This window comes from Dysidea avara, chromosome 5, assembly GCF_963678975.1.
Source record: "Dysidea avara chromosome 5, odDysAvar1.4, whole genome shotgun sequence".
In the NCBI taxonomy this organism is placed as follows: domain Eukaryota; kingdom Metazoa; phylum Porifera; class Demospongiae; order Dictyoceratida; family Dysideidae; genus Dysidea; species Dysidea avara.
In genome coordinates, this window is record NC_089276.1 from 6,821,447 (window position 1) to 6,835,660 (window position 14,214).

Genomic DNA, 14,214 nt, shown 5'->3' on the forward strand with positions numbered 1-14,214 from the left:
TATAGTTACACTGTTGCTCAGGCTGCGATTCATTCACATACTCATGCAATGCTGTGTTAAAAACTACATATCCATGGGTCAAAAGTAATGGTGTGAATGGAGTATACCAGAACTTGAGCCAGTTTGGTGGCATAGGCAGCTAGTAGTACATGTTAATGTCTCAAACCACTCACTATAAATAGCAAATACACCACACACATATAATATTTATTACATACAGTATTATACACATGTTCATACATCTATTACGATTAGTATTTGTACTCCTATATGTGGTCAGTTTTCTCAAGTGCTTCATATGCACCACCATCATTCCCTTCACGTACAGCACTGGTACAGTAGGCTGGATTGCTGGTCACACTAACTGCTGTAGAAGTATCATATGCTGGATTAGGTGTCATGCTGATATTGGTGTTACGATTGTGAATAATGTTTATTGTCTCATATTCTGGTTCTGTCAGCACATCTGTTGCAGAGTGCCTTGGGGTTCTTGATCTGTTGAGTATCACTGTGTTCTCTTGTGACTTCTCCTGAAGCTCATACCTACATATAAAGCAAATCCAATAGATACCAATGATATGGTAGAGTTGCAATAAATTCAGATACTGGGTTAATAGCCATATAACCCATGTTTTGTTTACAATCAATTTGATTTACTGGACAAACATACAGAGGGTTCAGGGGACCAACCCAAAAGAAAATTATACTACATCAACAGTGTTATAAAAATGGATTGCAGCCTGTTGCAATCTATTTTGCATGCAATGGTTTGTTCAGAGTTGCAAGTTATAGTTAAAGCCCAAAACATAATTACAATGTCAACTTCCAACTTGGGTAAGTTCATAAACAGCCACGTATGGCTTCAGTTTGTTTTCCTTGTAGTCTTAGTATATAAATGGCTTCAATTTGGTCTTGAATACTTTGTGTTTTAGGTTAACTGTCACAGTTAGGCTTTACCATATATTTCCAGTTTTCAGGGTGTTGATAGTTCTTACCAGTACACCAGCTGCTGTAGCTACCCTATACGCCAAGCCATATATAGGTGCTAATTTTACGTCTTGTAAAATGTGTTCATGATGTACATAATAAACTTGTTTCTTTTTTATTGCATCATGCCACACTTCTAGTTGTGATCTTCTAACAGAGAATCGTAAACAAAGCAATGAAAATACTATAAAATAATACTGTTGCTTGTAAGGTATCTCCCCTGTAGTTCACACTGTCTGTTTGGTAGCAAAAATGACTGCTCTATAAAGTTTCATCCTGTGCAAATCGCAAACAGTTGAGGTAGGTTCTAGCAGCTGGTAATGTACCAACTTGTAATGCTGTCGCTGACAACAAGTTGTAAACAAGCCTGTTCAGTTAATTAATGGTTTACTCTATAGGCTAGCGCTACTGCTCTTGTGGCTACATTTCCAAGCACTCTGTGCTGTTGCATTACCTTCAAGCATTCGGGCCGTTTACAATTTTCTATATACTTGGTTTAAATAACCTGTCTAGACCAGTAATTCCACAACAAAATGATTCCAAGTCATTGTAGCAGGTGGGAATTGTTGTCCACTACCAAACCACAACTCTGAGTAATGCGTAAACTACGTCAAATACTTGTTATACTTGTACAAATTCAGCATTTATATGGCTTGGTGCACTGCCATTTTAAGCTTAATTTTATACTTTTATGTTTGTGGCTCCATTGGGATTGAATAGTTTTAGGAGGTCCAATGATTAAGAGTACAGCAGAAAATTTACACAGTAGAAAAGATAGGATGCAGATACACTATGTTAACATGAGTTGATTTAGATATAGCTGAATGTATACAGTGAAACAGCTAACTATAAATGCATGACACTCTGACTTGAGAGCTGGTGTGATGGAATTTACCAAAATTATGATGTTCACACATTTGCATTTTGATCAAACATGATTCCCTCAAGTTGGGTAGTTGCAAATTACTAAATTTAAACAAACTCACTAAGGCATTCTTATAAGGAATGATTTGCCTGTGTCATTTTGCACCCTTATACAACCTATCTTTAATCAGCTTAGACAATTACATGCACACAAAATAGAAGGTAAAAAGACCAATTTTGAGGCAACAGAACTGTGAAGGGGACACAGCTTTAGAAAGCTGTTACCAAAAGTTATATTGTCAAATAACCATAGCTACCACCTTGTTCATAACTTATCACTAGCATTTCCTGTTAGGGTGATTTGGTCTAGCATATAAAATACCTCTGACTAGCCTTCCTCCTCTGCACAACAAAGTACAAGTTGAGTATCACTGAAATCATCAATCCAATTAAACTGATAACAAGTAATGCAGCCAATAGAGCTAATGCTGTGGTGTTACTATCATCGCCACTGTCATCACCAACTGCACAATAATGGAACAAAATAAAAATTTCATCTTCAACCTAATTATTATTCAAAGTAATAATTTGTTCAAGTACCTACTGATAAGTTAATTGACATGACAACACCTTAGTCAGTAAGCCTGCATGGGTAGACTCAACTGGTGCATATTTTCAGAGTGCAATGCATGATATGGCTGACTCCAGTATTAATCAAAAGCTTCTAATTATGTGCACACAGAGTTTTGCAGCTACTATAGTTGCCTATGATTCAGTGTACAGTACTCTTCTGCTACCCAATGCTAACCATGTTACATTTTCATAATGCAAGTAGTAGTATTGTATAGTATGGATCATGGAACTTAGGGCTTTCGTACCCAAAAAACTCACTTTTCCTTCATGACAGCTTGGTAGTATTGTTAGGTATAATCAAACCCATAAATGTCTTCAGAGTGACCCTAAACCATCCCAACAAGCTTCTATGAATTTGTATTTGTTTTTCATTTTAGCAAACTTTTCTACTGACTGACTAAAACTATGTGGCTTGCTTTCTTCACTGTTCAACATTGCTTCAGACCGATATACGCCTTTTCAACAACCACGGCAGCTACAATGCATGCATCGTGGACTTACCTCTGTCCTCCTTTCTGTCTAATTTCTTTCTCCACTACCACATAGATGTTGATTTAGGGTAATGCATCATGGCTTCAGTAGTGCTTTTAATTTCTGTAATATGACTGAATTCGTTAATTTTGTTATGGTGTATTATGTATAGCAGGTGAAATTTAACTAAAACTGAAGTGCAATTCATACAAACATATTTTTGAGCAGAAGTTTTAATCACAAATTTTTGTATGAAAATAAAGCAAACATTATGGTACATTACTAGTGTACTTAGCATTCATTATTACAGTTCAAAGTTGTGATCGTAAAAAATTTGTTATTACCAGATATACAGGATATAATCCAGTTAGACTAGTACATTGACCTACCATTACTTGACAGTGTGGTCACTGATAATTCAGCTGCTTCACCTGGTCCCAACCTAGTGTATGCCACCACAGTAGTCTGATATTGAGCACATGGTTGGAGCTTATCAAAAGAAAATGTGGTAGCTGTAGACAACTCATCAACCACAGTGTCACTCCTGTCAGTGGCAATAACCTACATAATTATTTTTACATGGATATGACAAGTGTACATAATATGTATGCATGCATAATCTTACTCTGTAGTTATCAATCAATCCATTTGGAGGGTCAGGTTGTTCCCATACAAGTATAAAACTACTGCTAGTAATATTCATTGCTGTTAAATTGCGAGGAGAACTTGGAGCTGTGTGTACAACACTCACCATGCAACCATGTAAACAAAATTATTAGACTAACTTCCTTCTGGAGTAGTTATCAATGTTGAATTAGATCGATCTCCCATTAGTACCATTCCACTGAACAGTGCAATAGGTGACACTTGAATCCTGTATGTCACTGATCCATTAAGATTAGTTAGTGTACCAGAAGTTCCAGTAAAGTCCATAACAAACTCTCCATCTTGTGCTAGTTGTCTCTTCCTCCTATTACTAGTCATAATAGGACCATAGGGACCACTCACTGGCAGGTAGAACACTGTGTAGTGAGTAATAACACCATTTGGTACATCAGGCTCCATCCAGTTTATTGTTAACATAGAGGCTTCTACAGATTGTGTAGTGACAACAGGAATGGGATCAGGAGCTACAATAGTTTAACATACTAACACACCAAGATACTATAGCATACATACATTCTGCTGGAGTCACTGCAGTAACAGCATTGTCACTAAATGGTCCAGGCCCTACTACAGTATATGCTCTTATAGACAGTGAATATACTGCAACAGGAAATAGTCCTTCAACAGTAGCAATATGAGTATCGTCATTCATCACTGTACTAGTAACATTAACAAAGTATAAGTCACTACAAATACTATACTGTAGTTCATATTGTGTAATAATTCCATTAGGAACGTCAGGTGGTAGCCATGAGAGAGTCATGGATCCTGAGAAGATGTCAACTAGTGTCAGTGACTGTGGAGATGTGTCAGGCTCTGAAAAAGAAATATTTATGCATTGGCATGTAATTGTGAAACTAAATACTTTTGTTGTTAAAGTTTGAATATTTCTTATAACTTACTATCTTGTCCTGATTCTTGTACTAGAGCATCACTAAATGGTCCAGTTCCATTAACATTAATGGCAGCCACTCTTATTGAGTAGTCAAAGAATGAAACTAGTCCTGATATTGTGCGAGTCATTCCACTCGTAACAGTCTCACTTGTTATGTCACCAGACTCAACCCTAGTATTCAGAAGTAAATAACTAGTAATTATTCCATTACGATCAATTTCTGGTGGTAATTGCCATGACACCCTCAGTGATGATGGGTTAACAGTTGCTACCATAACATTCTGTGGTGGTGAACTAGGAACTGTGGAGTTATAACATGAGCTTCTCTCACATCATATTATGTGTCACTTACCATCTGTCCATGTTGTTACTGACACTACATCACCATTATCACTAAGTGTACCACTACTATCAGTTTGTACAGTGATGGTATAGGGAGTGTTCTCCTCCAGATTGGTAAGGGTAACACTTGTAGTACTACGACCAGTCACCATCACACTTCCACCACTAGTATATGAAGCAGTAGTAGTGTATGAGATGAGGTAGCCAGTTGCATCAGATGATAGGGCTTGGTCCCATGTGACCTCAATACTATGAGGTGCTGTCACTGTTGCTCTGACATTATCAGGAGGAATATTAACTAGTTGAAATATATAAAATCAATAATAAATAATTCAGACAAATTGTGAACTGGATCCCAGTTACGAATTTGAAGATATCTAGCTAATATACCTCTTATAGTGGCGCCAGGACTGAAGTGCTTCTGAAATCTAGCTCTGAAATAATTCTGTGGTGCCTAAATATGCTGCTGAAAGCAAGTGTTGATACAGAAAATTAACACCTTGATATGGTTTCATTGGATGATGAAGAAGACAAGCAGCCTGATTGGAAATAAAAGAAAAGACAAGGTGCAGAGGGCCTACACTTGTCGGAACCCCAAAGAGCACATCCCACTGGTGAATTTGTTATTGCTGTAAATTTTGGGCGGCACGCAAAATTTTTGGGGCGATCCCTACATAAATGGTACTACCGTACCGTTTGATGATGTCTTTCACTGTCTGTACAAGGAAAGGTTTTTGGTTTAAGGCAAGTTAGGATTGTGCCTACTTAGCTTGCCTTAAACTCACCAAAAACCTACCCTCGTACAACTAGTGTACTTGATAGCCAAGTTATATGGATGACTGATAAACGAATAGTATGGCTGCTATACAGATAGCCACTCCGTTACATTTAACACAAGTACAAATTGTGTAATTCACTTACTGTTTGGTAATGTTTGTACATTGATAGGTGAACTGTAAGGACCAGCTCCTGCTGCAGTATGTGCCCTCACTTCTATAGTGTAGTTACCAAACTCTTCCAATTGTTCTATTAACAAACTGGTATCATCTCCCATTGTAGTGTTGAGTGTTAGTGATCTATCTTCATTAAAGTCTGAAGTGTTGTAGCGTACTTCATAATGTGTGATGACCCCATGACGATCTTGACAAGCTAACTCATTCCATGTTACACTAATTGTTGTAGTATTTGGGACTGGAGTAGCCACCATTGGAGCAACACGAGGAGCTGGGAATTGGAGAAGAAATGTAATACAATGATGATCCATCAACAAGTCAGGAGTTCATAAATACTGCAAGCCACCTTGTGGTAATCTTGTACTCCTGGCGCAACCATAAGATATTTTACCTGTAGCACATACTGAAATTCTATAAAGCCACTAAGGGGTATACGTGAATGCAAACATTTGTAGGGTACAACTATTTACCACCTGCATTTTAGATAGAAAGGCATACAGGGAAAATCATACACCATATTACAGTTATGTTGGACACTAGCTACTACACTATCACAATACCTTCCTCCATTGTTCTAACACTAACTGGTATACTGGGTACACTGGGACAAATATCATTTATGGCAATCACAATAAAACTATAATTCTCTCCAGGATGAAGGCCAGAAATCATGGCCTGTTCCTCCATACTAGTCACTGTCACATCTTGTGGTTGATTATTAGGTGCCATTACCAGACAATCAGGATTCTGGTAGGTGATATTGTAGCCAGTAACTGGAGCATTATTGTCATGAGGTTCAGTCCAGTTGATGAAGAGATCACGTGAAGTAACATCAAACAACTGAACATTGATGGGTTCATCAGGACAATCTGTGATAGGAGAATGATAACACATTAAGATAATCAATTACAAAGAGTGATACTACAATATTGAGACTTTATAATAAGCATACAAAAAAAAAAATAGGTAAACATTTTGAGTCTGACTTGACACATCTTTAGGACATTAATAGTCATTTCTTGGCCACCATCATTAATGTCACATTTATTTCACACTAGCCATTCTTTGAAGACCGTACTCCTTTTTCACAGCTAGGGAGTTAGATATAATTTACGTATTTATATACGCTAGACCCATAATCAGCTAATGGCTTATGAGTGCATGTTTCTGCCTCAACTATTCTATAAGTACTGTACATAACAGAGTCAAGATTTCACTTACATACTATATAACACTAACTTGCCAGGATTGTTGAATGTTGTTAGATTTGTCAACTAGATTAAGTATTTCAATTAATCAGGACACGTATGGTTTTTGTAATACTTGGTCACACAAATTATATAATAATTCTTTACTACAAAGGTTTGTATGAGTAACCTCTAAGAGAAAATTCAGCTGTTTCTTGTTTCAGTAGGCAAAATATGTATCGCATGTGTAATTTCTCAAAAAGTGTGCATAACTCTTCATCAAAATCGTACAACAACAATTGGAACATAAAAGCAGTTTAACATGCTAGTGTAGCTCTTCGAATTTGAAGTACACTAGATAAAGCATGCTAGAGTTCTGTGGGTAGTGCAAATATACAGAAAAGTTTGAAGGTGTGTACACCAGGGGAATTCCCACAGTAAGAATGGCTGGTCACAGGTACATGTACTTTTGGGTTCCCATACCGTATAGCCTAAATATTTCGAGGGGCAAATATTTCGAGGTTGAGCAGTGCTGCTAAAAATAAAATTTTCACAGATTTGCAAACACTCCCAAAATGTATTAGACTATATGGAGGTCAATATATTTCAAGGGTAAAACTTTCACTGATAACACCCAAAACCGCGAAATCAGCGAAATTTCCCCACCTTAAAATATTTAGGCTATACGGTATTACACATACTTGCGTGCTGCACATCCACAATGGCTCAACCACACAACATGTTACCAAATATCTTGATACTCACTTTGTACAATAACTGTAGCATTCTCTATGTCAGTATCTACTACATTAGTAGCTACACACTGGTATAGTCCTGTATCACTAGTAGTAGCATTAGTGACGGTGATAACACTACTACTAGATCGTAGTTCATCTGTTGGTGTAATTGTGATCACTGATGGGTCTCTGATGGTATAGGATGTGCCATTCTGTCTCCACTCTATGGTAGGAACTGGATAACCTGTAGCATTACATGTTAGCATGAATGACTGTCCAGCTGTGACATTCTGTGTCTGTGGACTATCCACTATCACTGCAGCCACTATGGGGAGAAAACACAACCACCATCAATAAAACAGTAAAATACAAAAATCACTCAAACATTTCCTCACCATTAAGAGTAGCATTGACGGTAATATCACCAACATTATTAGTGATAGTACACTGATAGCCACCACCATCTAATGGGTCTGTATTGTCCAGTATCAGTTCCTGTATAGAAGACACTACTGAATTGTCCCTTAGTCGTAACCACTCATAGGTATTGCCAGGACCACCATCAGCATAACATGTGTAGGTGACCATATTGATGACTACTACTTCAGTAATTGTAGCATTGTATGGAGCAACTATACAGAGAATAGAATATGTTATATATCTAACTGTACAAGTACAATGTACATATTTACAATCTAGTAGTTGGACGGCTAATTAGTATCCCATATAAGGCAATTGTTAGCTACATATATAGCAAAGATTAATGCACAAACAAGCAGTTTTCTCTCAGAAACTATGGCAGTGTTCATAACCAATTGTCATACTTGCTCAAATAAATGCCATACTCACATAGAATTCACGACTACTAGAAAGTTAATTGTCAACATGTAATACCAAGTTTGGCAGTTGTGAAACATCAGCCACTACTCATTTGTAACAAAAGGTTTATGTACTAGTAGTCCGACTACTAATTTATTGCTAATTTGCAAAGATGCCATTAACTCCTTGTTACTTCCTTAGGGGGACATCTCCAAACTGATTTTGGTACATAAATAATTATTTACTCTTGGTACCATGAATTGCTGGTTTCTGGTCAATACACAACATAAACTCTTACTAGTAACCACTGCTGTACTGAATGACACAACATTGAAAACCCAAACTATATGTTTGATGATTGTACACTTGTTTCTAATGTCAGTGCAAAACAGCTAGTATGATTTCAATGAGAATTAATTCAACAAATGTAAGTAGAAAACCTGCTGAATGGCTATAAAATCTCAACTCACCATAAACAGTGATGGTGTTCATACTAGTTCCAGCATCATTAGTGACAGTACAAGTGTAATCCCCTCCATCAACTGTAGCTAGATCACTAATAGTAAGGGTGTTGGTGTTAGTAGTTGTGGTGGCTAAGAATGTATTAGTCCTGCTCCAACTGTATTCTAAGTCTGGTCCACCCTCTGATGAACAGTTCAACTCTAACTGATCTCCATTATCATATGTGTTATCACCCATGATGACCACATTGTATGGAGCAACTGAAGGACAAGACACATGCACACTTACACAGAAGTAAGTCAGTGTGTACTATTAAAACTAACATGAAGAAATCACAACATGCAGATACATATTCACACAACGGGTTCTTGCAATTGTTAGGGAATAATTTATGAGTTTGCCTGGCATGAATCTACAAAACTAAGTAAATCCAATGAATTTGTATACTGAAGATGCATTAATAGGTGGTGTCGTGAAAATAAAATGTAAATAAACAACTCACCATATACAGTAACAGTCATAGTGTCAGTCCCAGCATCATTAGTGACAGTACAAGTGTACTCCCCTCCATCAACTGTAGCTAGATCACTAATAGTAAGGGTGCTGGTGTTAGTAGTTGTGGTGGCTGAGAATGTATTAGTCCTGCTCCAACTGTATTCTAAGTCTGGTCCACCCTCTGATGAACAGTTCAACTCTAACTGGTCTCCATTATCATATGTGTTATCACCCATGATGACCACATTGTATGGAGCAACTGAAGAACAAGACACACAATAGTAAGATAGAGTATATGTAGTAAACTGCAAATCTATTATTTCTAATGAATGTCAGGTGGAGTATGAAGGATGAATACTTAAATGTATTGTGCTACGTCAATGAAACAAAGTATGTACATGACAGTATGAATTAGAACTGTTCAATAATTGAGAAATGTATATTAGCTTAAAGCACTTGTGTGGGTGAAGACTAAACAAATCAGAGTGCTATTATTTCCATACAGAACTGAAAGGAAAATATTAGGAGAATACAGCACTGTGTATGGATAATACAGCATTGTTGATCACGTGTGTAACATTTTAAATCACCAGAAGTAGCCAAAACAATGCTATCTGTTTGTTATATGACCACACTTGTACTATATAGACACTTACCGATTGTCTGATGGCTGAAAACCAACACAGTTCGAGCCTACAAAATGAACGCTCTGAACAAAGATTACCAGAAAACACTTTAACCAGTTAAAGCACTGCTATGCTTGTAACAAATGGCACTCTGGTGCGGTCTCAAGCTGATTACAGCACTTGGCTTCGCCTCATGCTGTATTAGTCTCTCACCCATGTCCTTGTGCTATTTGTTTCCACAATGCACTCACAGTGGTGCTATAACTAGTATAGATATGTGAAACACATGTACAGACAACATTGTACTCCTGTAAACTATTTGTCCACAAAAGATCGTTGTACAGTGCAGCTGTAAATTACATCTTATATAGCTTGAAGATAGAGCTACAACTACACAAAGTCTTTACAACATGCAATGTAATATGGATTCAAAAGTGAATTACCTTATTGTAGATCTCTATAAGGATATAATAAATTATGCAGTCATTGTTATTACAAGTACACTCAAAAATTTGGAATTTTCAACTAGAGTAGGGATTGATAAAAAGAACTGAAACAAACTGCCCAGGTCCAGTTATGGATAATTTCTCCTTTCTCCACCTTCTCAAACACACTTTCTGTAACAACTTTAAACAGGCTGTATAGGAGCACTTGTGTTGTAAAGCCTTAATAAAAAATAAAAATCTGGAGTAGTGCACGATATTAAATCACAGTAAAACAATAAGAAGTATTATATCCCTACTGTGCTCAAGATACCACAATGGAAATGCACAGTAGGGATATAACACCTCTTATTGTTTTACTGTGATTTAATATCATGCACTACTCCAGTTAGTTTCAGTACTTTTTATCGATGTGCTATGGTCCCTACTCAAAACACCTATGCAATCAAAGTAGCCACTATGAAAAATACGAACGATTTCCATTACGAAGGGAAACCATCATGCGCTACTGTCAAATCGACACCTTTTGCTGTCAGCAATGATGAATGAATGGGACACAAAGGAGGACACTGGTAAGTCCAAGAAGAATGTGTTGTATGTACTGCGGTATGGAAAATCAAGCCTGTAGCCTTAGCCGTTATTGAGTAATGCTTGGTGTCAGTCAGTCAGTCAATTAGTAGAAAATCCCATGTAATAATTGCTGCATTACTGCATTACCAAACAATACTTCACAATACTAAGGAACATAATAAGATTGCTATTAAACAATAAAGTCATCAACAAATTGTCCTTTGTACAGTAGTATCTAATCATACTACATACGAAGCAATTCACACAAAAAAAAAACATGGATACCATGCTGTGTCATGAAACACTAGCTAGTAACTATCTCTAGTGTGTAGGTCACCTTCTCTCATTCTTCAAGTGTAGTCAAGACCTAGCAAGAAGTTGTATGACATGTATTTTTCAAAGTTCTGGAAATCTTCCAGCTCATAATTGAGAGTGGCATTTATTTGAATACAGCTTTAATACAGTATGCTGCTATACAACATCACAAATCTTTAGCTTGTACTAAATGTTCAAAAGTGTCTTTGCAACTGTTTTTGTATTGTGGCGTATGAACTCTTAGTATAAAATCAGGACCATAATTTAAGTCAAAATGTTTCATTGTTACTGCTAACATAGAAGATTATATGACATTACATAATTATCACAATTAAACTACCTTAACAGCGTGCATGTAGGAAAGCTCTGACATCTTTTCTCACCGATACATCACACCTACTCAGATCTTCGTGGCTTTAAAAAACCTCGGTCGGGTTTTTAAAATCACGAAGATCCTCGTGGTAGGTCTCTAACTATTACTTAAACCACTAATTTGTGGTATACATATATAGATATACAGATGTAAATACATTGTAATCTACATGCAAACTGATCTAAAATTTCAACTTACTATATACAGTAACTGTGGCATTGCTGAATCCAGCATCATTAGTGACAGTACAAGTGTAATCCCCTCCATCAACTGTAGCTAGATCACTAATAGTAAGGGTGCTGGTGTTAGTAACTGTGTCATTTGAGAAATCATTAACCCTGCTCCAACTGTATACTAAGTCTGGTCCACCCTCTGATGAACAGTTCAACTCTAACTGATCTCCATTATCATATGTGTTATCATCCATGATGATCACATCATATGGAGCAACTATACAGGGTAACACACACGCACACACACACACACACACACACACACATACAGCAGTAAGCATATATGTACAATATGTACATGTATGTACCCATACTCGGTTGCAGCCAGAGGAAGTATGACATATGTTAAGCGCTATCAAAAAATTAAGCATATTTGGACTTCTAAAGTGATGCTTAATCTGGCTACTGGCATTATGGACACCTTGAATAAAACTACCAGTGCCATTCTCTTCCATTGTTGCCATTTTCCCTTTGTTTCATGCAGTGAGCTCTTCATCATTCTGATCTAATATCAAACCGGCAACTGAGGTTCAGTGGGGGTTCACCACACCATTAAGCTTTTCAATTGGTACCTAGTTTTCAATAAACCTTTTTTCATTTTTAATTGCTCTATACAAATCCTATGAGCTCACATGAGTGCATCATACCTCCTCTGGGTTGCAGCACATATTACTATATTGTATTGATCTGTGTTATACGCTAATTTTTCATTGACTAAATAATTGGTAAATTGGCTAGTCACTGTCGAATTTTGAGCACTAATCCATAAAGAAAGGTGCCTTCTTTATTGGACAGTTACACACTGTCAAAAAGTTAAGGCTGCTTTCTATTAAGTAAATTTGCAAAGTCCTTTAGCAGTTTTATTCCAGAAGTGTATCAAGTGGCAAGTTATAGCAAAGCTCTCCACAATGCTAGAATTGAACCAAGTACATCATAGCTACGAGTCACTCACTTCAACCACTACACTAAAATTCATATGTTTATAATAAAGGCATGAAATGGTATACGTGTTAATACATTCAGTTAACATAATTGGATTTGCCAAGTTTCACTCTACTAGCACCCTTGAATTTGATGGCAGTTACAAAAGACAACCATCAGAAAATAAAGTAACTTCAGATGACAATTGTTTAGCATAACAACAGTCGTGATACATGCAGCAGTTGGTAACATTATCATCTGGTGTCACTGGAATGCACACAGACAGACAGATGGATAGCTGTATGGAGCCACTTTGTCATTCTTGCTACCCTATGAGTAACGAAACCAATATTGTTCAAGGTGAGAACTAGTACTATAGCTTATTCACGAATACGGACGGACCACACCACTTTATAGATAAGATGAAGTAACCACTCAACAATGATACATAGCCCTCTGGCCTTTTGTAAACTTTATATAATTTCTAAAATCACTAACCTGGACTGTACCGTGATATCCCTAGGACTTGTCGGTTCATAGATAAATGTGGCTATTACATAATGAACCATAATTGAATATCTAGGCATGTCTATAAAATGAATCCAATGATTACAGTTGTATTGGCTCAGGCTATTGGTTGCCTGTCACAGGATAATAGCCTGTAATAATATGTGCAGGGACTAGTAAACATTGTGATGGATGATTCGATGGAGACAGCTCTTCAGATAGATATTAAAACAGCTCATGAGATGATTACATGCAGGTTTTAGTCAAATTTACACAATAGCAGACAAATGTCTTGATGATTCACATAAATGTAAGCTTCAACTCACCATAAACAGTGATGGTGTTCATACTAGTTCCAGCAGCATTAGTGACAGTACAAGTGTAATCCCCTCCATCAACTGTAGCTAGATCACTAATAGTAAGGGTGCTGGTGTAAGTAGTTGTGGTGGCTGAGAATGTATTAGTCCTGCTCCAACTGTATTCTAAGTCTGGTCCACCCTCTGATGAACAGTTCAACTCTGACTGATCTCCATTATCATATGTGTTATCACCCATGATGACCACATTGTATGGAGCAACTAGATGAAGAAAAATGGTAGAGTTACATGAACGTTACTTTGAGTACTGATGATTTAGTATGAAATAATTATGGATTTTTAATCATTCTAAAACTATTTTTATTTTTGTTGACCCATGGGAGCATAGGTGGAGCTAG

At 36.9% G+C, this 14,214-nt stretch overlaps 1 protein-coding gene across 1 annotated transcript in view; it reads right to left on the reverse strand.

The window, feature by feature from the left end:
• Positions 1-266: 266 nt before the first annotated feature.
• LOC136256595 (cell adhesion molecule DSCAM-like) overlaps positions 267-14,214 on the reverse strand; it is a 39,882-nt gene continuing 25,934 nt past the window's right edge. Inside the window, exons 7-19 of the mRNA XM_066049569.1 lie at positions 9,025-9,276; positions 8,131-8,367; positions 7,764-8,060; positions 6,372-6,680; positions 5,780-6,082; positions 4,869-5,156; positions 4,524-4,817; positions 4,135-4,437; positions 3,741-4,085; positions 3,581-3,687; positions 3,345-3,516; positions 2,234-2,375; positions 267-543 (exon numbers count right to left, since the gene is read on the reverse strand). Coding sequence (XP_065905641.1) covers positions 267-543; positions 2,234-2,375; positions 3,345-3,516; positions 3,581-3,687; positions 3,741-4,085; positions 4,135-4,437; positions 4,524-4,817; positions 4,869-5,156; positions 5,780-6,082; positions 6,372-6,680; positions 7,764-8,060; positions 8,131-8,367; positions 9,025-9,276 — 3,326 coding nt within the window. The remainder of the gene's footprint in view (positions 544-2,233; positions 2,376-3,344; positions 3,517-3,580; positions 3,688-3,740; positions 4,086-4,134; positions 4,438-4,523; positions 4,818-4,868; positions 5,157-5,779; positions 6,083-6,371; positions 6,681-7,763; positions 8,061-8,130; positions 8,368-9,024; positions 9,277-14,214) is intronic.